The 22,136-nt window shown below is 47.3% G+C and overlaps 1 protein-coding gene across 4 annotated transcripts in view; it reads left to right on the top strand.

Annotated features, from left to right (window-relative positions):
- LOC121364091 (high density lipoprotein binding protein) overlaps nucleotides 1–22,136 on the top strand; it is a 38,730-nt gene that overhangs the window by 3,879 nt on the left and 12,715 nt on the right. For 2 of the 4 annotated variants that reach the window (XM_041487064.1, XM_041487068.1), the window contains exons 2-11: nucleotides 14,190–14,257; nucleotides 14,784–14,896; nucleotides 15,767–15,921; nucleotides 16,395–16,610; nucleotides 18,224–18,430; nucleotides 18,877–19,092; nucleotides 19,897–20,103; nucleotides 20,307–20,414; nucleotides 20,941–21,045; nucleotides 21,479–21,557. In XM_041487064.1, coding sequence (XP_041342998.1) covers nucleotides 14,821–14,896; nucleotides 15,767–15,921; nucleotides 16,395–16,610; nucleotides 18,224–18,430; nucleotides 18,877–19,092; nucleotides 19,897–20,103; nucleotides 20,307–20,414; nucleotides 20,941–21,045; nucleotides 21,479–21,557 — 1,369 coding nt within the window. In that variant the 5' untranslated portion in view covers nucleotides 14,190–14,257; nucleotides 14,784–14,820. Of the gene's footprint in view, nucleotides 1–10,092; nucleotides 10,219–10,406; nucleotides 10,429–14,189; nucleotides 14,258–14,783; nucleotides 14,897–15,766; nucleotides 15,922–16,394; nucleotides 16,611–18,223; nucleotides 18,431–18,876; nucleotides 19,093–19,896; nucleotides 20,104–20,306; nucleotides 20,415–20,940; nucleotides 21,046–21,478; nucleotides 21,558–22,136 lie in introns of those variants that run through there. The other 2 variants (XM_041487065.1, XM_041487067.1) reach the window with 2 other exon arrangements.

The raw sequence follows: 22,136 nt of genomic DNA, 5'->3' as shown, positions 1-22,136 counted from the left end.
ATTTGTATTTATCTGCCCTTTAGCTTTAAAAGAAAGCAGATTTTTAGGATATAAACAATCTATTAAAATCTTGTGATTTGCCTTCCCATCTTAAATGATAAGTCCTGAATGCCTAATGACTCTAGTGATCTTTTTCCACGTCTTCCTTCTGTGAACTCATGTTGGACCTTAGCTCTCATGGTGCATCTTCAGTGGGAGGAAATCAGAAAGGTTGGAAAAAGATGGATCAATAAATGGGGAGGAAAAGTTCCAGCCAAAGCAAGGGGAAAAACTGAGTTGCTAAAGGATTTATGTGTTTAAGGTTTAATTGCAACAAGGAAGAGTAATCAGGCTGTGATTAGTGTTCTGAGTTTGTTTCATAAAAAAGGTGTGTTAAAGCTGAAATAGTTAATTTGTCCTTCATTTAGGTGATCTGTGGTGTTTCTACCTACACAAGGTCTGATATTTTCCTGGCAGTCTTGCAGAGGTACAGGAATCGCTTCTGGCAGCTGCCATATAACACAGATACTTCTCTGATCCTGCTGCTAGACTTCACTTGTCTCTCACAACTGGTTCTGTGTTGTTGAATCTTGCATCTGGCAGATCTCTCAAGCCTCAATGATACCTACTAATATTTTACAACTTATTTCTAGATGTATTAGCATGTGAGTACCTTAAGTACACGTAAGCACTCGTGTGGGTGCAGAGGGCTGACCTTGGCCACAGCTGCCTGGCCTGTGGGAGCTGGCTGTGTTGCTGAGGCAGCGGGGGAAGCATGTCACTCTTTTGTGAGGAGCAGGGGTTGGAGCAAGGAGATATGTCCAGCTAGAGGCACAAAAGAGGCACTTGCAAAGCAGCAGGCAGAAAAAATCCAGGGAGAAACCTGAGAGAAAAGATAGACCACAAAAGGCTCATCTAGAGGAAGTCATAATGAGTTTAACTTCAGTGGAAAAACAGCACTAGAAGAAGGGAAGGGATTGGTTCAGGAGCTGCAAGACGCAAAGAAATGGTGACTCACAGGAAAAGTTTTGCCTTTGAGAGGATTCAATAGCACAGGCATATTTATGCGACCTCCCTTAAATGATGTTATTTGATGTAATTGCAAAATAAAATGGATTTACATGATGCAGAATGGAAGTAGTACCAGATTCTCTTACACTCCACAGCACAGTGTCTGGAGCTGTTTTCTAGCAACAGTTTTGCTGTTTTACTGACAAGTTTTCAGTGATGAAAGAACCACTTGGGAAAAGTTTGGGGATGGAACAGATAGATTTATTTAGTGTTAATGAAAAAAAAGTCACACACCCATCCCTCCTCCCGGAATAAAAGACCCCAACAACAAAACAAACTCAAACATGGAAACAAAGCAAAACCAAGAAACAGAATTCTGTAAGGAACTTGCTTATAAATGTATGTCAGTGTGATTCTGGTAAAAGTATCCACACATGTATAACTTGTGTGTATGCCACATCTTTTACCTGCAAGAGACATACCTGTGAAGGAAAGTTTCTGGGAGTCCTCATGTCATGGTAATTGATACTTGTGTGCCCTGAATTCAGCAACATCCCAGCAAATAACTGGATTTTAAGGAGGAAAGACTTGGAACCCTGTCGTGTTATGACTATTCCAATCCTGTTTGGAGGAGGCAGGACCCAGTTTTCTCTCTGTGTTATTGAATTGATAGTTGCTTGTTGAGATCTCTCTCAAAGCCCATGAAGTGCTGTCTGACTCCCGGTCACATGTCAGGATTCTGGTTTTAAAGGAAGGTTGCTGGTATCATATGTCCCAGTAAATACCATGAGGCAGGTATAGCTGACTGTCACAAAGGTAACCTCTGGCATGCTTTTCATCAGGGATTGGATAACAAATAATCTTCTTACATCATTCAGATTTCAGGCTTGGTTCCAGGTATTGGCACACAGCACAGGCATTACTCCCTTGCCCCTTTTCCCCACCCATGCTGGCTTGGGTTGACTGATATTTCAAAGGTTTTACAGCAAGTTGCTGAAAAATCTGCAGAGGCTTTTTTCTCAGAGGAGCACCGACTGCCTTGATGGCCAGTGCTGGATTCAGGTGGTACCACCTGCTGTAGCATCACTTGCTACTTCTCTTCTGCTTTTTTGTAGTCCTGTGTTTTTGTCTATCCCTACATTTATGGCACTGGGAATTGAACTGGGTATTTCAAAAAATAAACTGGATATTTGCCAAAGATGAGTGACAAACAAAGCCAAGGGCAGGCTGTGTGGCCAGAACAGGGACCTCAGGCATGGGATGGGTACATGGGTTGAGTTAGGAAAAAGGAAGAGAGTAAGGGATGGAATTAATATTTCCCCACTGCAGGGACAAAGGCAAAGCCAGGGAAAGCCACTTTGGGGGAGGAGACCAGGAATAATTGCAGTGGACCTATTACTGCTTGCCCCAGAAGTTGAGGGGCATTTTTGTGTCTCCAGTGGGCACTGGAAATGGTGTAGACTGCCTGACTTCTGCCTTTCTGAAAGAGGACAGCAGGGTTCTGCTGTTTCTACAGCAGGCCCCAGCAGTTTCCATTGCTCAGGAGAAAGTAAGTTGGCTGTTATCTCTGTACCAGTGATAAAGTTGAATGTAAACCTGTGCTGGAGCAGTTGAAAGGAAAGCTGAAAAGAACAGCTGCCAGAGCAGGCAGGGTGAGAGTGGGAATGGGAATATATTATGGTTGACCTGCTAGTGCATATGCCTTTGTTTTCAAAGTGAATACTTCAGCAGTTGGTGCAGTGTGCTGGGATTTAGGTGTTTGGTCTTACAAGGACCCTTGGAATGTCTGGAGAATAGCAAGTTTTAGGTGTATGACTATTGCTTAAAAGTAGAGCTGGTTGTGTAGCATTGAAGAAGCTTAAAAGTGAATTTTTACTCTTATAAATAGTTTCATTAAATGAAAATCCTGAGTAGATGGCTCTGTTGCTTGCAGCATAGCTGTAGGTAAAATGAGAGCAAGCAGCGAATATTTACAGAAGGTTAGAAGTTCTTACAAATTTAGGAAACATTACCCCTCTACTTTATTTGAAAACTCATCTTGCTCAGGACACCATTCCAAGTGGGTGGAGGACTGAGCAGCATGAGGTATCAAAACAAAAAAATTGTACCCAAAATTGTTCGTGTCCTGTTCTAGTTCAGCCCAAAGATCAGCAGGGTAGAACTGGGAATGATTCCGTTATGGAAAGGAGTTTTAAGCATAAAATAATATTATTTGTAACAATTAGGGGGAATAGTTTTACTCTGAGTTCTCCCTAGCTGTATTTCTCTCCTTTCATAGCAGGCATAGAGTGGCCTTGCAAATTTGGAAGGGAAGACTGTCTGGGTTTTTCACTGTCAGTTTAGATCACCGTGATGTAATTCTGTCTAACACATGAAGAGCCTTTTGCTTGGCCTAGTAGAGATTAGGAATTAGTGCTTGTCTGTGGATATGCTGAGCCCCTGTTGCATGTGCTATGAATAGGACAAAGGGAAGGCAGTGCTTAAATAGTGCGGGTCCGAGCATTGCTTTTCCAAAGTGGCAGTTGGAATCAGATATTTACTTTAATGCTTTTTCAGAGGAATTGTTGCCAAACTGAAGGTGGTTTTTTTTTCATTTTTAAGTAGTTCTGTCCTGCTCCAAACAAAGCACTAGCCTCCCTGCAAGTTTCAGGCTTTTATTCTTTCAAGTGTTTTGTTTGTCACAATGACGCTGACTTTTCTAGGTTGTAATTTTAAGCTGCTTATTGCAACTGAAAGATAGAAATAAAGAAAAATAAAATTTACAGAATTAGAGAGTCTCGTGAAGCCATGTGACTTGGGAAACTGGAATTCAGAGCAAAACATACCAGAGCACATAGAAGTTTATAAAAATGGAGCTCTGGCGTTCTTTTGAGTCTTCGTTATCCAATAAACATTAGGAGCTGAGGAATCTTTAAAATCTTTCAAGGAGCCTTGAACAACTTTGCTGAGGTTTTTTTTATATCATACCTCGAATCAAAGTAGCTAAGCAAGATTAAAAAGAACTGTAACCCAAAGAAAATGGACAAAACCAAATGTCTGTTTGCATTTTTGCTTAAGTTGCAATTTTTCTGCTCCTCCCCTGAAAAGTGGCACTGGGGAGGTTTCATTTAGTTTGCCACTGTTCTTTTTTCTTTTCTTTATTTTCTGTATATATTTTTCCAATCAATATGAAAAGAAGTGGTTGTTGTCGTCTTTATAAACTGCTGAAAGCAAGTACTTAAATTCTGCCCTGCAAAACATCAGCTTAAGAGTACCTGGAGGAGGGTCTTAGTGGGTCTGGTGACAGGTTTGAGTTTGGGACACAGGTGACTTTACATTTTCTAAGAATAGGACAGTTAATGTGGAAAATGGTAAGTTTAGGGCTTGCAAATTCCTTGCCTTTTCAAGCTAGGTGATGTACAGTGCATGAGAGCTGCTGGCAGCATTTCTTTAAAAAAAATTGCCACGTGTTCATTTTATATTGCAGTGGCCAATGGAGAGAGATCAGGAGACACTCAAAGGTAAACAAAAGAACTTCAACCCAGTAGCCAAAGGAGAGCAAAGTGAAACTTTCCATTTGAAGAAGAGAAAAAAAAATAGTGCATGCTTTGCTCTGCAGTACCTCCAAAATCCTCATTTCTTGGTAACTGGGATATTAGCAGGCTTTGGAAAGCGCCTTTCAGCTCTCTAATTGTGGAAGATTTTTGTTCTTCTGCAATGTAGAATGGCAAGCAGTTCTGCAGCACCCCTCTGAAAGCACCTGGGAGTGATAAGCACACAGTGTGGTGGTAATTTAAACTAAAAACCAGGTTCAGATCAGCATAAAGAGCCAGCACTGAAATTTGAAGTTCTAACTGCAAGTAAGAAACCTTTTCTCACAGTAAGGATAGTCAGCTATTGGAATAGGGTGCCCAGAAAGTTTGTGCAGCTCTGGAGGTTTTCAAGACCTGAGTGAGGAAAGCTCTGAATGCCCTGGTCTGACCCTGCTTTGAGCAGGCCCCAGAGTCTCTGACCTCCTTGTGTTGCCAGATATTCTGAATTTCTGTGATTTCTGTGCTGTTATCACTTTCCAGGCAATATATTTGGAATATATTTCTGAATCACTTTTTCCATTTTGAGTCAAAACAGTGTTTTGCTTTACTGTGAAACTGGAAGATAGTGTATTTTACTTTATCCCCCATGTTTATTCCTCATGAAAATGTTTATTGGCTCCCCAAGGCCAGGAACCTGCAATTTTCTTCTACTCCTTAAAAATTCTACTCCTTTGCAACTTTTTGAAAGCCAAGTTTATGTTAAATCAGATTTCTCTCACAGTGCAAGTGGAAGGGCAGACACAGACTGGTCCTCTGTGGCTTCCTTCTGCTTTGCTTTTGAATTGATTTTATTAAACTGTCCATTGATTTTTTTTTTTTTTCTTTCTCATCTCTGAAAAGGCATTTGTTTTGTCACAGCACCTGACATCCAAGGATCACAGCATTCTGAACAACTTGAAATAAGATAACGAGTCCACAGAGAAAATCAAGATGCTGTGTGTGTATGTGCACAGCCAGGGCAACCAAGAGAATTTTGCTGGTCAGTTCAGCAAATCTAAGAGCAGAGATTGAGTCTCTTTACTGGCTTCTTTTTTGGTTTTTTTTTTCCATTAAATCTCATTTTCTCACAGTGTCCCTGTGTAAAACCAGCAGCTTTTCCTCCCTGTGCAGTCAGAAGGCCTGATGCTCCTTGTTCACACTAGAACTCTCACACCAGTAAGTTGCTCCTGTTCTTCCTACCTATTCTGCATGCCCCTTTATATATTAGGGGCATATAACATAATATGTAATACTATGTTATAGGGCACCCTGTGATAGGCTAGGAAGGGCAGTGTCTATATTCTTTGCTAAGTGATGGTTGCATAATTTTATTGTCAGAGTGCCCATGAAATAAGTATTTTAAAGACCCATATTTGCCTGAGAGCTCTGCTGAGGTTTGTCATTTTCCTTTAATATCCAGTCAGCTCTTCTGTTCCTGCAAGAGCATTGCCCTCAATAAACAATGTAGGTTACCAGGAGAAAGGCAAGGGGTGTTGCACCCACCTGGGACCCTGTATTTTATATTTTATACCACCCAGATCCTGTGTGAGACAAACACACAGCCACTCATCCTCCTTCCACCACCCTCTCTTCTTCACAGTGTCACTAAGTGGTTGGAGCTGGGATTAGTGTCTAGGCTTGGGGAGACTTTTCTCTTTCTACCTATAATTCTCTAATTGGGTATTTACAGTGGGCCTCTCAAGATGGTGGAGCTGCATTAAGTACAGCCAAGGGGCAGAATTTAGCCTACAGAATCATTTCTTCCCAGCATTGATGTGTGAATGGGGGAGGTAGGTGTCTGATTTGCACATCCCTGGAACTTTTCTTCCTCATGGCAAATAAGTAAAAACTAGGCTCAAAGTCAGGGACATAAGCAATGTGGACTCAAGTTCAGTCATTTCTTATGATGAAACTTTTTCATTCTCTTAGTAGAACTATCTATATAGTTTGACTCCTAACTTCGGTTTAACAGGGATTTTCTGTAGAAATGCAAATGTTCTGTTGGAAGATCCCCTGGCGAGCCACAGCGATAGCTGTGGAGCTGAGACACGTATCCTGCTTTGGCTGAGAATCTCAGTACTGTCTGCCATACAAGTGCCCTGCATCCTGAATCCTCTTTTGCTTGCTTTTTCTAGTGTGATGCAAAGTATACCCCCAACCCTTTTCTCTTAGTGCCACTGGCAAGGGATGTGCTGAAATGGATGCTTTCAGGGGGTAGCTCTTTTGTGGTCTTCTCTGACTTGAGGGTGTGGGATAAGCACCCAGAGTACAAAAAGGGTGCTTATTTGTACAGTTTTAGAAATCTGAAGTTATATTTAACAGGAAATAAAATCACAGCACACACTCTGTGGAACATACTTGGGTTGCTTTCCAAATAAGGCTTTTGGTTTCTGGCAGGAAAAATAGGACTCTGTTATAACAACAGAAAATACGAATAGGCTAGAAGAAATGCTTTGCAAAATCCCAGCTCAGCCATGGGTAGATGTGCCAGGAAAGACCAGCCTTTTTGCTCCAGTAGTTTAAGGTGCAGTTTCCTTTCCCTCTTTCCCTTCCCCAAGAGCTCTGGGGTGAAGTGATCATGGAAAGCTTCTTAACTCCTTAACCTTGCCTTCACATGGGTGAACACATGTTCCAAAAAAACAAGCCCCAAACCAGTTCGGTGTTACTTTTATCTCTCAGTGTGTGTTTGATGTTTTTGCTGGTCCCGTTTGTGTCCTCCCTCAGACTGGTGATATGAGCTGCCAGCCTGATAAGCCATGGAAACTACATACTGCCCAATCCTTTACCCTTTCCGCCACCCTTTGGTGCTCTCTTTGGGAGGCTTCTTTTTCCTTTATTCTAACAAGCCATGCAATTTGGGCCTGTTGTAATGCTGCCCAAATACAGGTTGCTTGAGGGAGAGTAGTAGGTTAGTGTTTGTCAAGGGGTTGGTTACTTTCTTCTGTCTCCATTCCCCTCAGCTACCAAAAATTCCTGCACGTGGCTTATAGAGGAGCCATGTTATACACTTCTCCATGACAAGTATATTTTTAATTTATTTTTTAATATGAGACTGCAGTTTTGGACAAGTAAGTAGACAGAACAGACCTGAAGCAATCCCTGCAAACCCCTCTCTACCCAGACTCCATAGCCTCATAGAAGAAAAGGTATGGGATGGAACACGGATGGTCGATGTGCTGGTGGGAGCAGGAGGCTGAAATAAGCCTCCTGGCACCCTCTAAATGTGTTTTTGTCCATGTACAGTATATTGCACTTACTGAATGTGGGAGGAAAGGTGAGCTCTTCCCCCCATACACACACCTCTTTCCCTGTGGAAGATCTTCCTCTAAGGAGAACAGCTTGTGACATATTTCCTTCAGCAGAAATCATTCTTTGAGGGTGGCACACAGTGAGGTGCTCCAGGCCTTCCAGTAGCTTCTGGGACTGGCAGACTTCCCTCCCACCACTTGCAACTACAAATAAAGGAAGAGCAACAGGCAGAGGAGGATTGCCTCTTAAGCAGGCCTGGAGAGGAAGCTGTGATAGAAGCAAGAAATCCATAATGATCTGGCAACCTGTGGCTGCAGCAGCACTCTATAGAGAAAGCAGGAGAGGACCATGCTGTTATCCCAGAGGCACAAGGTGGCATGTCCCCACAGAGGGCCCTGCTAAACCAAATAATGAGGTGGAGTTAAGGGAGAATGATGTTGATGCCTTGGTGTGATGCTGTAGGCTGGAGGTTGTGATGCTTCTCTGGTTCCCTGGCACAGGGGATTGTGGTACTTACGTTAGAGTTAATTGGAAGTTAGAGTGTTGAGAGGAGCTTTGCGCTGGGGAGATAAACATGAGGGAGCAAAAGCACCTGAAAAGCATCTGCACCTTAAGCAAGGTCCTGAGTCCCAAATTACAACACCCTGCACTGCAGCTGCTGCCCAAAGTCTGGAGGTGCTGAGGTTTGCCCAGGTCCCTGGAGCTCTGCTTTTGCATGAACCACCAAATGCCTTGTCGGGGGGCCTTAGTGGTGCTTGTGGCACCCACAGCCCAGGTGGTTTGTGTCAGAGCAGCCAGAGCCAGCTCCTGCAGCAGATATGATGTGGCAGCAGTGGTTGCTGCCTTTCTGTGGAGAACCCCGTGCCTGGAGTGGTATTCCTGCATCCTCCCAGAGATAACAGACTTTCTGAGGAGAGGCTGGGCTGGGGGACATAGATCACAGAGGTGCCTGGCCATGGTGTCAATTCTTGATGGCTGTTCTCCTCTGTTTAGCAGACTTCCTGATTTCACTCACAAGTGTATCTTTATTTATAGTTATAAATCGTTTGTGTCAAAAAATTCAAGTGCTTTGATGATGTCCTACCAGCCATAAGATAAAAAGAGGAGAAATTGAGAAATCTACTCTTATTAATAAGTATTAAATTTACTAAAGGCTAAATACCATCTATGTTTCCATAAATACAGTGCATGAAATCTCTAAAATTTACTGCATGTACTCAAAAGTAGTTAACCCAAAGACCTCAGATTTTTGTGGTCAGAGCTCCACAGAGCAGCTTTCGTTTTGTTTGCTAGGATCTGGGAGTGCTCTCTCTCAAGGTGGGAATGAGAAAACCAGTCACTAAGTGTAAGTTATGAATTATGAGAAAGATTAATGCCGTGTAGGAAAATGAGGTAATGCAAAAATCAGTTCAAATTTGATGTATTTTTACAGTGATGGGAATGGGACTGGGTTTTTTGCTTGGTTCCCTGAGGGTGCAGAGCAAATAATTAAAAACATCTATATTGCACAAAGTGATAAACATCCTCTATGCAGGAAAGGAGGGTATTGTGCTTGCTGGCTTGCCTTTCACCTCCTTTACTCTTCCCTATTTCCAAATTAGAGACTGGAATAAGAAGAGGGACTCTTTTTAACTTTTCTGGGGTATAGGAGTGTGTTGTGGTTTTGAGGGTTTTCTGTGGTTTTAACTTTTTTTTTCTACTCTTACCTTGCCCCTTCTGCCTGCCTGCAGCCTCACTTGGGGTAGCTGCTGCTCTGACACAGTCTGTGCAGGAGGAGGTGGATCAAGGGGCCTCTGGGGGCTGGGGCCTCGCTGTCCCTCTCCACTCGGGGGAGCGGGCAGGAGCCCCAGCTGTTCGCTCTCTTCTCTAAGCCGTGGTTTTCAGGCTGATCAGAACCCTCATGAGCCACTGCTCACTAACCCTGCGTGAAACCGGGCTTGACCAAAGTGAGTAATCCGGAGCTCTGGGGCCGTCGCGGGGCTAGGTAAGGGCCCGCGGGCGGTTCGGTGTTACAGCAGCCCCAGCCCCCTCTGCCGCTGGGCTGCGGTCGGGAGGCGCGTTCCGCGGTGCATCCGCAGGGAAGGTGCAAAGGGCCTGTGCCGCGGATATCAGCCGAGGAGCCGGCGGCGGCGCGGTCCAGAGGGCGCAGAGCGGCGGTAGCCACCCGCGATTCGCTTCCCTTGCCGTGCGGGGACGGGGCCGCCAGCAGAGCCGCAGGCTCCCGGACCGCTCGGCCGCAGCGGGGCGTCCCCGGCGGCTCAGGGCACGCGTGGCGGGCCGGCCCCGCCGGGAAGGGGCATGTCCCGCTGACGTGCGGGCCGGGGATTGGCAGCGGCCCGGCCTATATAGGCGGCGGGGCGGGCGCCGCGCCGTTCTCCCAGGAGCGCTCCGTTTCTCCAGAAGGGCGGGCGAGCGGGCACCGGCCGGAGTGAGTCACGGGGGACGGGGGGCGGCCCCTCCGCCGCGGTCGCGGCGCCGACGTGGAGGCTGGCGGGGAGGCCTGGCCCGGCCCGAGGCGGCCTTGCATCCTCCCCAGGGCACCGACGTGTCGGCGCTGCCTGGAAAGTCCGCGCTAACTTCCCGCCGGCCGGGCCGGGCAGGGCAAAGTCCGGCGAGGGAGGGCATCCGGCGGTGGGAGGTGGGGAAAAGTGGCCCCGCAGCGCGACCTCGGACGGCGGTGGCATGGCTGTGCCGACCGGCAGCGGCTGCCGCGTTTGGCCGGCGAGTGGGGCCGGGCCGATGGGGAGGCCGGGCCCCGCGGCTGCCCGGGGAGGGGGCGGCCGGGCCGAAGCGCGGCGTGGATCCCGTCGTTGGTGGGAGAGGGTTAGTGGCGCAGACCGAGGCGGTTCAGGGCCGTCTTAGGGTCTGATTCCGATAGGAGCTAAAGCGGCCGGAGGCGAGCGTTGGTCCGGTTTTGGTCAGCCCGCGGAGCGCCGGCGGCGGGCAGCCCAGCCTGCCCCGGGTCGTGGGGCCGAGCGCTCTCCTCCTGCCGTGGCTATAGAAGGATGAGCGCCCTGGCCACCGTCGGCGGGGGGAGGTGTCAGCGCCGGGCTCGGAGCTGGCCGTGCCCGCCGCACCACCCGCCACCGGCAGCGTTCCGGCGGCCGCGAAGCCGCTCTCCGGGCTGTCACTGGGCCCCGCGGGTGCTCCTGCCCCCCGCTCGCCTGATGCGGCCGCCCCCGGCCTACAACCCACAGGGCCGCGGCGGGCTGGGGCTGCCGGAGCTGGGGCTGCAGCTGCCCCGTGGCACTGGCCGCGCCCCGACCCCGTTCCGGCACGGTCCTGGTGCGCTGGGCGCGCCCCCGCCGCCCCCTCCCGCTCGGCCCCTCACCGTGGCTGCGCGGAGAGGCGGCCCCGTGCCGCTGCCCCGGGGGTCACGGTGGCGGTGCGGGCCTGGGTAGGCTCCGGGCGCAGACAGCCCCGCGCGGGAGGCTCCCCCGGCGATGCCCGTGTCCCAGCCCCGCTGAGAGGCGCTATCTCTGCCTGCCCCGGCGGGCCGGCCAGCAGGACGCGGCCGGGTGCACGTCCTCGGTGGCGGGGCCGCCACAGGGCTCCTCCTGTCCAGGGCCAGACGCGGTGGCGGGGCCGGCGCTAGTGGAAGAGTAAACATGGGGGATGGGTCAGGGCTGCCCGCGGCCAGGGCTGCGGTCATGTTGCACTCTATGATGCATTAAGCCGGGAATCGCTACGAAGGGAGGCTGCCACGCAGCAGCTGACTGTCAGCGTGATTCCCTCAAAACTTGGGGCGCCTGGGCCTCCAGTCTCTGAGGGAGCCCGTCGGTTTTCAGAAAGCAGGTATTTTCATCTGTGTCCACTCATCGCCCAAGAGGTTGCCCTGTCCTGTGTGAACGTTTGACAGAGGACAGTGCCTACCACAACCAGCCCAACCCTGTTATGTGTGGTTCTCACTGCATGGCATTAACAAAGTAATTATGTTTTTATTAAATATACTTTTAAATAACATGTGTCTGACATTTCCATCCGCAAGAACTGATTGTATTGGCAGTGTAACTCATGACTTTGTTTCTCTTCATACAAATGTTTCCCATGTGATTAGGTCTGGCCCTTGCTGGAGGTTATTTTTAGGATGATTCTCTTTATTTGAGAATTCGTTCTCTTTATTGAAGTGTGCTTTAGACTTCTGTAACTTTATTTGGTGCACAAGGCCAGCACAACAGGCAGTGTATCAACCAGGCAGTTTGAAACCTGTTGACCCAGTCAGCTGCATGCTGGCATGACGTAGCTGTAACCTTAGTTTCAAAACCTAAGTGGGAAGCCAAGGAGGTGTAAGATCCAAATGCAGCACTTGAACTGCTGGTTTTGATGTTACATTTAAAATACCATTCTAATGGTTGCCTCTGATTTTGGCTAGAGATGAATCCCTGAGGCCTACAATATACCAGATGCTTGGGATTGCTGGAGATGAGGAGTATTTGTTCTTAGCTTCTTGTATGGGTGACGAAGCAGAAATTCATATGGATAAATGCTGCCCTTTGGTTTTGCATTGACTGCTCTCTGAGGTGGAGGCTGCAAGGAGGATCTGTGCAGCTGGTGTGTACACAGTGAAACCAGCAGCTGTGCCTTGAGGTTGTGTCTTTCAAGTAGGTGCTATATTGGGTGTTGTTCACTGAATTTTTTTTATCCTTACCCTCCTCCTCTAAGGAGGAAAATACATGCAAGATCAGCCAGGTGGTGTTTTCTGGAGAACGAGAGTCATAAGCACATCTGTGCCTTTAGCAAGGCTCCGGCCAGAGCTTGACAGCTGTTTGTGATGTCTAGCGTGCTTCTCCTTCCTGACTTCGTTTGGAGCTTGCCACGAGGTGGTGGCACCCTTGTTAGTGACCCAACAGGCTGGAGGAGCTGCCACAGAGTCTGCAAGCCTTGTTGAGATAGTCTGGAACAGGTGGCATGTCAGTAATTTGCTTTCCTTGGATCTTGAGCAGCACAGGCATGTACCATGGACACGTAACCATGTCTTACACTGTGGTGTAACCCTGGACAGCAAGGAGATTTCTCCAAGATCAGGTTGCTAGTCACCCTTTCTGTACACAGCAAATGCCTTGCAGAGATCTGCATTGCTGCAGCAGCTGTACTCAGCAGCATGACTGGCTGTCCCAGTACCTGCTGCCTCATTCCTGGATTAATTGCAGCATTAGCTCTATTGCTCTGACAGCACAGTTTGTGCTGCCTTCTGCCTGTTAAAGGCATGTTGAAGTAGGGGAAAACAATGGCCTTGGCTGAGGTGCAGATCAGGCCTGAATGACTCTCTTGCATCACTGTTTTCTCTGTTCTTCCCTCCTTTCCTTCTGCCACTATCAGCCTCCCATACTGCAGCACAGCTCTAGCATAATGTGAGACACCCCATCGGCAACACTGTTTTTAGGAGTGACACTGGTTTTGGGAGCCTTTTCTAACATATTGGAAGGTCAGCGATGGCAACTGTCACTTTCCTGAAAAGCAACCAAGTTTGCTGTACAGAAGATGGTCCAAGCAGCACTGCAGGGTGTGTGTGGGAGGGGAGCCTCTTGTCCCATGAGCAGGCAGAGGCACTGGGTTTTAGGAGAGTGCTATCTCTGCAGAAGCACACAGAACAGCTCTGGGGTCTCTGGCTGTGAGTATTGAACAACTGACAGTGTGTGTACTGTACTGACTTTTACATTTTCACTTGTATTCCTAGGCACTTTTTCAGTAAATTTGCAGATTCAGATTCAGGAGGTGGAAATCCTTTCTCAGCAGAGTTTTTCTTCCTGGTTCTGCCTTTTGTACACATTTAAAATAGTCCATGTAAACCAGTGTAAGTTTTCTTCTTCAAACTTTCAGATTTAGGCCTGGAGACAGAATTTAGTGCCTGGTGCACAATCTTATTGTAATAAAAACTGCCGAGCTGGACTGTCCAGCAGTTGAGTGTAGAGAGCTCTGAGTGTTTGCCTTAGTTTGTGAGGATGTCTGTGTTGATTCACCCAAGCTCCACTGAACTACATTCCTAACTTCTGACTGATGGCAGTGTTGTTGGCAGGTTTTCAGGTTGTTAGTCTCTTCTGACTAGAGAAGGTCTTGCTTGCAACCCTGAAATTTCGTGTTTTGAACATCTGCTATTAATTGACTATATTTTTTGCCTGATCTTGGATGGCTACTCTTGTAGCAAGTGTGGTGAAAGAGTAACTACTCCAGACTTCCTGCTGTGAAGTTTGAGTAGATAGATGATGGCACGGCCTGCAGAGCTAGTAAGATGTGACAGGTGTCATGTGTGGGGAGATGCAGCTGGGTATGAGAGTGTTTTGGATAAGGTGCAGGTTTGAAAGGTACAGGCCCTGTTGGAAGTCACAGTAACAGGGATGTCATGTTTTCTCTTGTCTTGGACCTAATTTATTTATTTTAATTATTTTTTTTTCTCTACAGCAAAAGCTGGCAGGCTGACAAACAGGCAGCTTACAGGACGGACTCTCTGGCTACTGACCATTTAGCTGGTAAGTTCTTATTTTGGGGAGCCAAAGATGTTGCTGCTGCTGAGCTTGCTAGTCAGAGTGGCTTTCTGAATGTCCCCCTAAGTCAGGTACCTAAATAAGTTTCTCATGAAGAGGAAATAGCTTCCTGGGTCCTTTCTTTTTTATCTCTGGGGGTACACAATGGTCTTGGACTGACTGTCCAGACATTCACTTACTCATGTTAAAATTGTACACCATTCATAATTAATAGATTGAGACTTTAAGTTAATTAGAGTATGTTTTAAAAATTTGTGGTGTCCCCCTTTCCAGTGACCTGCTTAGGTTACACATCCTCTGCCTCTTTAGGGAGGTAGCTCTGGTTTTGGTGACCACTGTGGAGGGAGGAAATATCCCCCCGAAATTCCTGTCTGTTTCAACAAGGAAATCAGGCAGGTGATAGGCCCTGGGGGTGCTTTTCAAGAGGATGACTGGAAGAGTGCTCAGTAATATATACTTTGTTCACCCTGGGTGCTGTTGGTAATACTGTTGCCACTTGCATCTCTTCCAGTGGCATACCCGGATTGTGTGTGGGTGGGAAGTCGACAATGAGCTCTGTGGCAGTTTTGACCCAGGAGAGCTTTGCTGAACACCGCAGCGGCCTGACCCAGCAGCAAGTGAAAGGTGAGTTCCTGTGATGTGCCTCTAGATCCAGACTGCACAGACCTCTTAACCAAGCTCACTCCACGTGTCTGGTTCCCCAAAAATGTGCATTTCCCTTTGCTAAATTAGTGTTTTGCTAGACTAGCTTTCCACCTCCAGCAGCACAGTGGTGGTGCTGCACAATGCAGGGCCGTGAGGAGATAGGCCTGAACACTTCAGAGAGTTCTGGCTAGCAGTGCTCTCACCCCTGGGATGCACATGCAAGAGTGGGGCACTGAGCTACACGAGAGCCTCATGGATCAGTGTGCTGGGCTGTCATTTCCACCCTTTGCTCAGCCAGGTGCTGGGGGTGGTCACTAACCGTACGAACTGACTCTCTGGTGGGTTTTGCATCCATTCCCAGCTGTGAACAGCCCCATCTGGTATGGCCCACTGCACAAGTGAGTTGAACGTAATGTACAGGAATACAGGCTTTCCCTAGACTTTGTCCTAACTATAGTCCTTCTCTGCCTTTTTTCTGGGCTTACGTTTGTCTTGTCCTCTTATGACCGGCACCCTTTGGTCCTTTCGCTTCTTTCTGCTCAGCCTGTTTTCCCCTAATTGAACCCCTCTTGACAGAGTTGGCAATAAGGTGCTGTTCACTCCCTGCACCCCCTGTGCCAGCTCAGACAAGGCTGGTGGCTTGTGGCATCCACTGCAGTCTGTGCTATGCTGATGTCAGTCATGCTCCAGACTTGGCAGCCCCATAGGCATAGTTGTAATAGGATTAATAGCAGGGCACAAGCCATTTGCTCTCCCTTGTTAGTGGTGCCTAATTACAATTGCACTGCCTGTGAACAGGGGTATTTCTGCAGGGAAAGTGACTCATTTGCCCTATTTGCTTTACTCCAGTTACAGCTTTAAACTCTGAAGAAGAGAATGATCCTCCGACCTACAAGGAAGCCTTCCCTCCACTCCCTGAGAAAGCACCATGTTTGGAAGCTGCCCAGGAACCTGCTGGTCCCTGGAGCAAAATTCGACCAATCAAGGCTTCTGTCATCACTCAGGTTGGTGGGAGTGGATGTCTTATCTCCTGTCTTTTCCCCACTCCCCAAAGTAGGTGAAGTGAAGCATTCCCTGGAGTATGAAATCCTTGGTATGTCAGCCTTTTTGTTGTATTTTACCCTGGTACTGCAGCTGAGAGCTACGACTGCTCTGGAGGGGAGGGATGTGTTGGAAAACTGTCCAGAAGGAGCTCTGCATCCCTGTTCCACAAATAGCTGAACCAGGCCCAAAGGGAGGATTGCAGAATTCCTGTAGTGAGTGCTAATCCGCCTTTAGGAAGAGTCCTAGTGTGGGACAGACTGGCTGCTTAAGTGCTCCTGCACTTCCCTGGGCCCAGCTGGTTGATGTGCTGCACAAACCTGGGAGGTCAGCTCAAGCCACTCAAGTCCTGTATAGCCATGAGACAGAGAGGAACTGTCAGGCAGAAGCACCCTGACAGCTTGCTGTGCTCTTCTTTGTGTCTGTGGCTGAGCAGGTGTTTCATGTGCCGCTGGAGGAGAGGAAATACAAGGACATGAATCAGTTTGGAGAAGGTGAGCAGGCCAAGATCTGCCTTGACATCATGCAGAAGACAGGAGCTCACCTGGAGCTGTCTCTGGCAAAGGACCAGGGCCTTTCCATCATGGTCTCTGGCAAGCTGGAAGCAGTCATGAAGGCTCGGAAGGAAATTGTTGCTCGACTGCAGACTCAGGTGAGGGCAGTTAACTGTTTCTCACTTGATCCTTGCTCTTCCCCAAGACTCCTGAATTCCTTGAGACCCTTGGGTGTGTGTGCTTATAAGCCAAGGAGGTGTTATTAGATGACTAATTCAGCTTTGCCATATATTTTCAAAGCATACAATTGGCAATTTGGAATGGAAATGAGGCTTAAAATAGGGTTCAAAGCTAATTACAGGCCATGGTGTTGCATGAAGGGTGGAGTCTTCAACCTGTGACTTTGTGCTGAGGTGCTGGTGCTGGCAGGCTACAGGCCCCTCACACAAAATTCATAGTGCGTGAGAACGGAATGGTGCTTTCTCTGAAGTACTTCAGAAGAGAATGTGGAGGGATAGGAGAAAGAAAAGTAGAGAAGAGGGAGTTCTGCCAGGTGCTGGAAGTTTCAAACTGGGGTTTGAGTTGTGTAACTTGAGCCCCATGGGTAATTAATTACAGACTCCTTGTTTCAGTTGCTTCTCCTTTCAGTCCTCTGCATTTTGATTTCTTACTTTCAGGTTCTTGAGTTCATTATCAAAATGGTACTTCTCATTAAGATCAATCATAGGCAGGTGTCATGGTGTGTTTAAGTGTAATGTCCAAGGTAGTTAATGCAGTAGTTAATACCATGTCTGCTCAGTGCTGTTCAGCCCGTGTGTCATACCCTGCCAGAGGGAGGAAAAAGGGACAAACTCTACATAATGTGCATCTGAAAAAATAGTTTAGGTTGTACTACCACAGATCCATGCCCCACTGTCCTCAAATACCCCTCCTACTTGGCCCCAGGTCTGAAAGGTGTGTCTGTATTGCAACTTCTCCTAGGCTTAGCTGGCATCAGCACGTGGACAGGAAGTTGAAGAGTCACACCAAGTGATCTGTTTTTTATTTGATTTATTTCTTTTTCTATTGTAGCTTGAATGTAAGTGCCTAGTTAGTTAATAGTTACATATTCCCTGGGATCAAGAGCATAGTAGCAATCCTAAGCTCTCGGGTCAGTAAAAACTCATTGAGAAGGGTAGAAGTCAGGAATCCCTGTTACAAGCCAGCCCTTTAATGCTAGATTGAGAACAGTTCTGGGGACCCCTCTTTTTCAAGAGAAAAGCAGTCCCTGAAGCAGCATGTGCTGCTTTGAAGACACCTTAGCACTCAGTAATGGTAAGCATAAGTTGAGCTGTCTGCCTGCTGGAATAAGTTTCTGGTGTTGAATTTCAATTTCCTAGGAGTCAGGCTATGTCTTCTTCTCTGTAGCCTTGGCAGCAGATATCAGAGTTCAGATAAACTCTACCCCAGAGCTGTCATCCCAGTTGCTCTCTGGTGCTGAGAGACTGTGAGACAGTGGAGCATAGACACCTCCTCATCTGTGCCTGAAGGCTTTTGCTTGTTCAGAGTACTGCTCCTGGGAAAAGAGAAGGCTTTTTGGGGAATAGTGGGGTTTAGACTCTTGGAATACAGGCACTTTAGATCAACTCCTTTAGCGTAGTATCAATCTTGTGCTAGATGGATGTGCTGGAAGGCATTGTGTTTACTCCCGAGTTGTAGCACTAAGCAGGATCTGAAAAGCTTTCCCTGTACAGGCAGGGGCTCTCATAGATGCTTGCCCTTTTTATTGCAGGCTTCAGCAACAGTTGCCATCCCCAAGGAGCACCACCGTTTTGTCATTGGAAAGAATGGTGAGAAGCTGCAGGACCTGGAGCTCAAAACTGCAACCAAGATCCAGATCCCCCGCCCAGATGACCCCAGCAACCAGATCAAGATCACTGGCACTAAGGAAGGGATTGAAAAGGCCCGACACGAGATCTTGCTTATCTCTGCTGAGCAGGTACTTCAGGCCTGTGATGTCTTTCATGTCATTATCTGAACGGCCATTTTGGTTCTCCATGATATATTAGATATTTGTAGCCACAGCCAGTGGTAACACTGTTAGTCTGAACAGAGATGTATAGCATTCCACTGCCTGTTTGAGCACTGCTTCCAGGTTCTGCATCTTCTGCATGTCCCTTTTGTTCATCTCTGAAGTCAGATAAGCACTTTTCATATTTTGAAGTGAACCATATTAGATGCCAGCTGAGATAAGACAGGAGATTAGAGGTGAATCATAAATTAGGAAGAGCAGTGTTTGTAGATGGAAAGGGATGGAGCCTACAAACTGGAAAGAGTGCTTGGGCTAGAGTGTCAAGCAAGACAGTACTTGAAATTCAGCTGTATGTGGCAGAGATGGTAATATCAACAACAGTTTCCACTGAGGCCTGTTCTGGATTCTTGCAGGATAAGCGTGCCGTGGAGCGGCTGGATGTGGAGAAAGTGTACCATCCCTTCATTGCTGGCCCTTACAACAAGCTGGTGAGTGAGCTCATGCAGGAGACAGGGACACGCATCAACATTCCTCCGCCCAGCGTTAACAAGACAGAGATAGTCTTCACAGGGGAAAAGGAACAGCTGGCCCAGGCTGTGGCTCGTGTTAAGAAGATCTATGAGGAGAAGGTATGGATGGTCACTAGAGCTTCCCATCTTCCCCCCACCTGCTCACAGCCCCTCTTTCTTGTTCTACTTCTGTGCATCCTTCAGTTTCATGCTCATGTCAGCTCTTGCTCAGCAGCCCTTGCAGTACATGGACCTGGGTCTTACCATTTCCTTGCCCAGCAGAGTGGGACTTGGGGTGATTCTGCCCAGGAGGTGACAGATCTGCTTTTTTGTGTAATGGAAATTAGCAGACCACAAAGAGCTCTCTGGGTGTGTGTTTTCACAGGTGCTGCAAAGGAAGGAGGGAAGTGTGAAGGCTACAGTGTGGCCAACTGACAGTATCAAAATTGTTACATGAGTAGAAGTTGCTGAAAAGTAAATTTCACTTCAGTTTATTTTCCATTGCTAGCGTCACTATGAATATCCTTTCTGTGGGTTGTTGGTCTGTTTTTCCTCATGGTTACGTCTGCATTTGTACCGGTCTGAATTTCAACACTGATAATCAGCTTATGGCGTGGTGTTGCATTACAGCACTGCCTGGGGACAGCTGGGCATTGTGCAAGGGCAGGGGTGTGTATGTGGTCTCTTCCATGTAGTGTCCCAGGGAGCTTAAACAGAATTTTTGTATTTCACCTGTAAATTTTTGAGAATAGGGCTTTCTGTAGGCAGGTCCCAAAGATGCTAGGGTACTGCAGAACTCCTGTGCTCACCTTTGCTTTGATCTTTACTGGGTGCTGAGCTTTACTGCATCTTGTGTCTCTTCCTTTTACTTTTGTCCTTTCCTGCTCCCTTGTGATTGATACTCCAGTGCCTCTGCTCCTACAGAAAAAGAAGACTACTACCATCGCTGTGGAGGTGAAGAAGTCCCAGCACAAGTATGTCATCGGCCCCAAGGGTAATTCCCTGCAGGAGATCTTGGAGAAAACTGGAGTCTCTGTCGAGATCCCACCCACTGACAGTAGCTCGGAGACGGTGATACTGCGAGGCGAGCCTGAAAAGCTTGGGCAAGCATTGACTGAAGTCTATGCAAAGGTATTGACGGAATGGGCCAGGCTCCTTTGAAAGCCCCACAAAAATACATCCCTGGGTACTGACAAATGAAAGGGGGTGGTCTCTGTCAGGCTGTCAGAGATGCAGCTTAGAACTCAATAACAAGGGTGCAGCATGGGAACTGGAAGGGAATTTTTGTGAAGGCCTCTTCCAGTCTGTCCATCAACAGCTTCTGTGTCTCTCAGGCCAACAGTTTTACCGTCTCCTCGGTCTCAGCCCCCTCTTGGCTTCATCGTTTCATCATTGGAAAGAAAGGACAAAACCTGGCCAAAATAACTCAGCAGATGCCAAAGGTATGGATGAACTATTAGCTTAGCACCAGTTGAAGTAGAATGTGGTTTAATCCAGCTCACTTTTTGTAGAGAGAGAATTTTATTCTAGCATGGATAAAACCAGAGAGGAAATGACACAGATCTTATCATATTCAGGGGAACTACCAAATTCTACTGCTTCAAACACTTCCCTTCCTATGTAACTTTCAAGTATTGAGTCTTTCAAAGGAAGTTTTATGTGTTAGTATTTGGAGAATTTATGTAGTAGGAGACCTGGAAATGCTGAGTTCAATGAGACTTCTCCCTTGTGAGTTAGATGGTATCTGGAGAAAGGCTAGGTGGGAACTTCTCCAAAGCCCTTGCAGACTCAGGACAGCACCAAAACCTTGTGCTCTAGACACTGATATGGCCAAAATGGTAGCTTGCCTGTTTCAGAAATCATGTGTACCCTTAGTGGAAGGGATTGATGGTGTAGGCCTGACTGACAGCATTGACCTGGCTTGTGCCTTGGAAAATTCTTACTGGTTTCCTTGCCTTGTGTCTCAAGGTTCACATCGAATTCACTGAAGGAGAAGACAAAATCACTTTGGAAGGACCTACGGAAGATGTGAATGTGGCTCAGGAACAGATTGAAGTCATGGTTAAGGATCTGGTAAGTTGATGGTGCTAGTGTTACTGTATAAGAAGAAAGTGGGGAAAGGTGGGGAAACAGAACAGAGATGAAGTGTAGTTCATGTCTGTGGGTATCTTCACAGGCTTAACAGAACTTGCAGAAGGCAAGTTGCGTGGCAGGTGAACAAAAACCTTGGTCTTGAAGCTTTCCTTAAAAAATCACGAGCACATCTTTAGTCTTTTGATGAGAGAAGGAAGGACTCTCTTTCAGTCACAGCTGGAGAGGCATTTTAGTCCCTTTCAATGTTTTACAAGCATGGTGCTCTCAGCTCAAAGCAGAGGAGTGTTCTGCTCTGCTAGCTAGCAGGAGGAGTGCTTGTAGCTGGCAGCTGGAGTCAGTGCCTGCATTGGCAGTGGGCACAGGCAGCAGCAGAGGGGGCCTGCCCTGCCTAGCCCTGTACAATTCTTCGTAGATCAACCGGATGGATTATGCAGAAATCAATGTTGACCACAAATTCCACCGACACCTCATTGGCAAGAACGGAGCTAACAGTAAGTGTGGTGCCTTTCTTATCCTTCCTGTACTCAGACTCTCTGTGATAAGCCTATCATATCATGGCTCTGCAGCTCAGCTGCCTCCATTACATTGCGTCTGCCCTTCTGGAGTGAAGTTGGCACAAAAAGATAAATGGGCAGTGTGGCCTTGGGATGGCTTTAATGTCTTGGAAAGTTGAACAGAGTACTTTGCTGTGTCCTGGCAGAATTTTTGTGTTTTGGGGAGGTTGGAGAGTTGTCTTTTTTCCAAGCTGGTCTATGTGAATTTCATTTTAGAACTCAGTTTGGGGGGGGTGGGGGTGGAAATCTGCATGGTGAGTTTTTCCCCAAAAATAATTTAGGATTAGAAATGAATGAGTATCTTCCAGTCTCAATATGGTGGTGTCTGGGGAAGAAACAGATGCCTCACTTTGGCAAGTGAACTATTGCCTCCAGATGCCATAGTATTTAATTGTACAGATTCCTGTGTAGGATCTGGTCTTGCTGAACCCCAGGGTGAAGAGGCACTTTCCCCTGATTCAGTTCCATCCCCCTGGCCTTTCCTCAGAGGCTGATGCACTCCTTAAGGCCTCTAGT

Source organism: Pyrgilauda ruficollis, unplaced genomic scaffold, assembly GCF_017590135.1.
Source record: "Pyrgilauda ruficollis isolate IOZ18807 unplaced genomic scaffold, ASM1759013v1 scaffold79, whole genome shotgun sequence".
NCBI lineage: Eukaryota > Metazoa > Chordata > Aves > Passeriformes > Passeridae > Pyrgilauda > Pyrgilauda ruficollis.
Note: the sequence above shows the minus strand (reverse complement) of the source record. Positions and strands in the feature narration are given on the sequence as shown.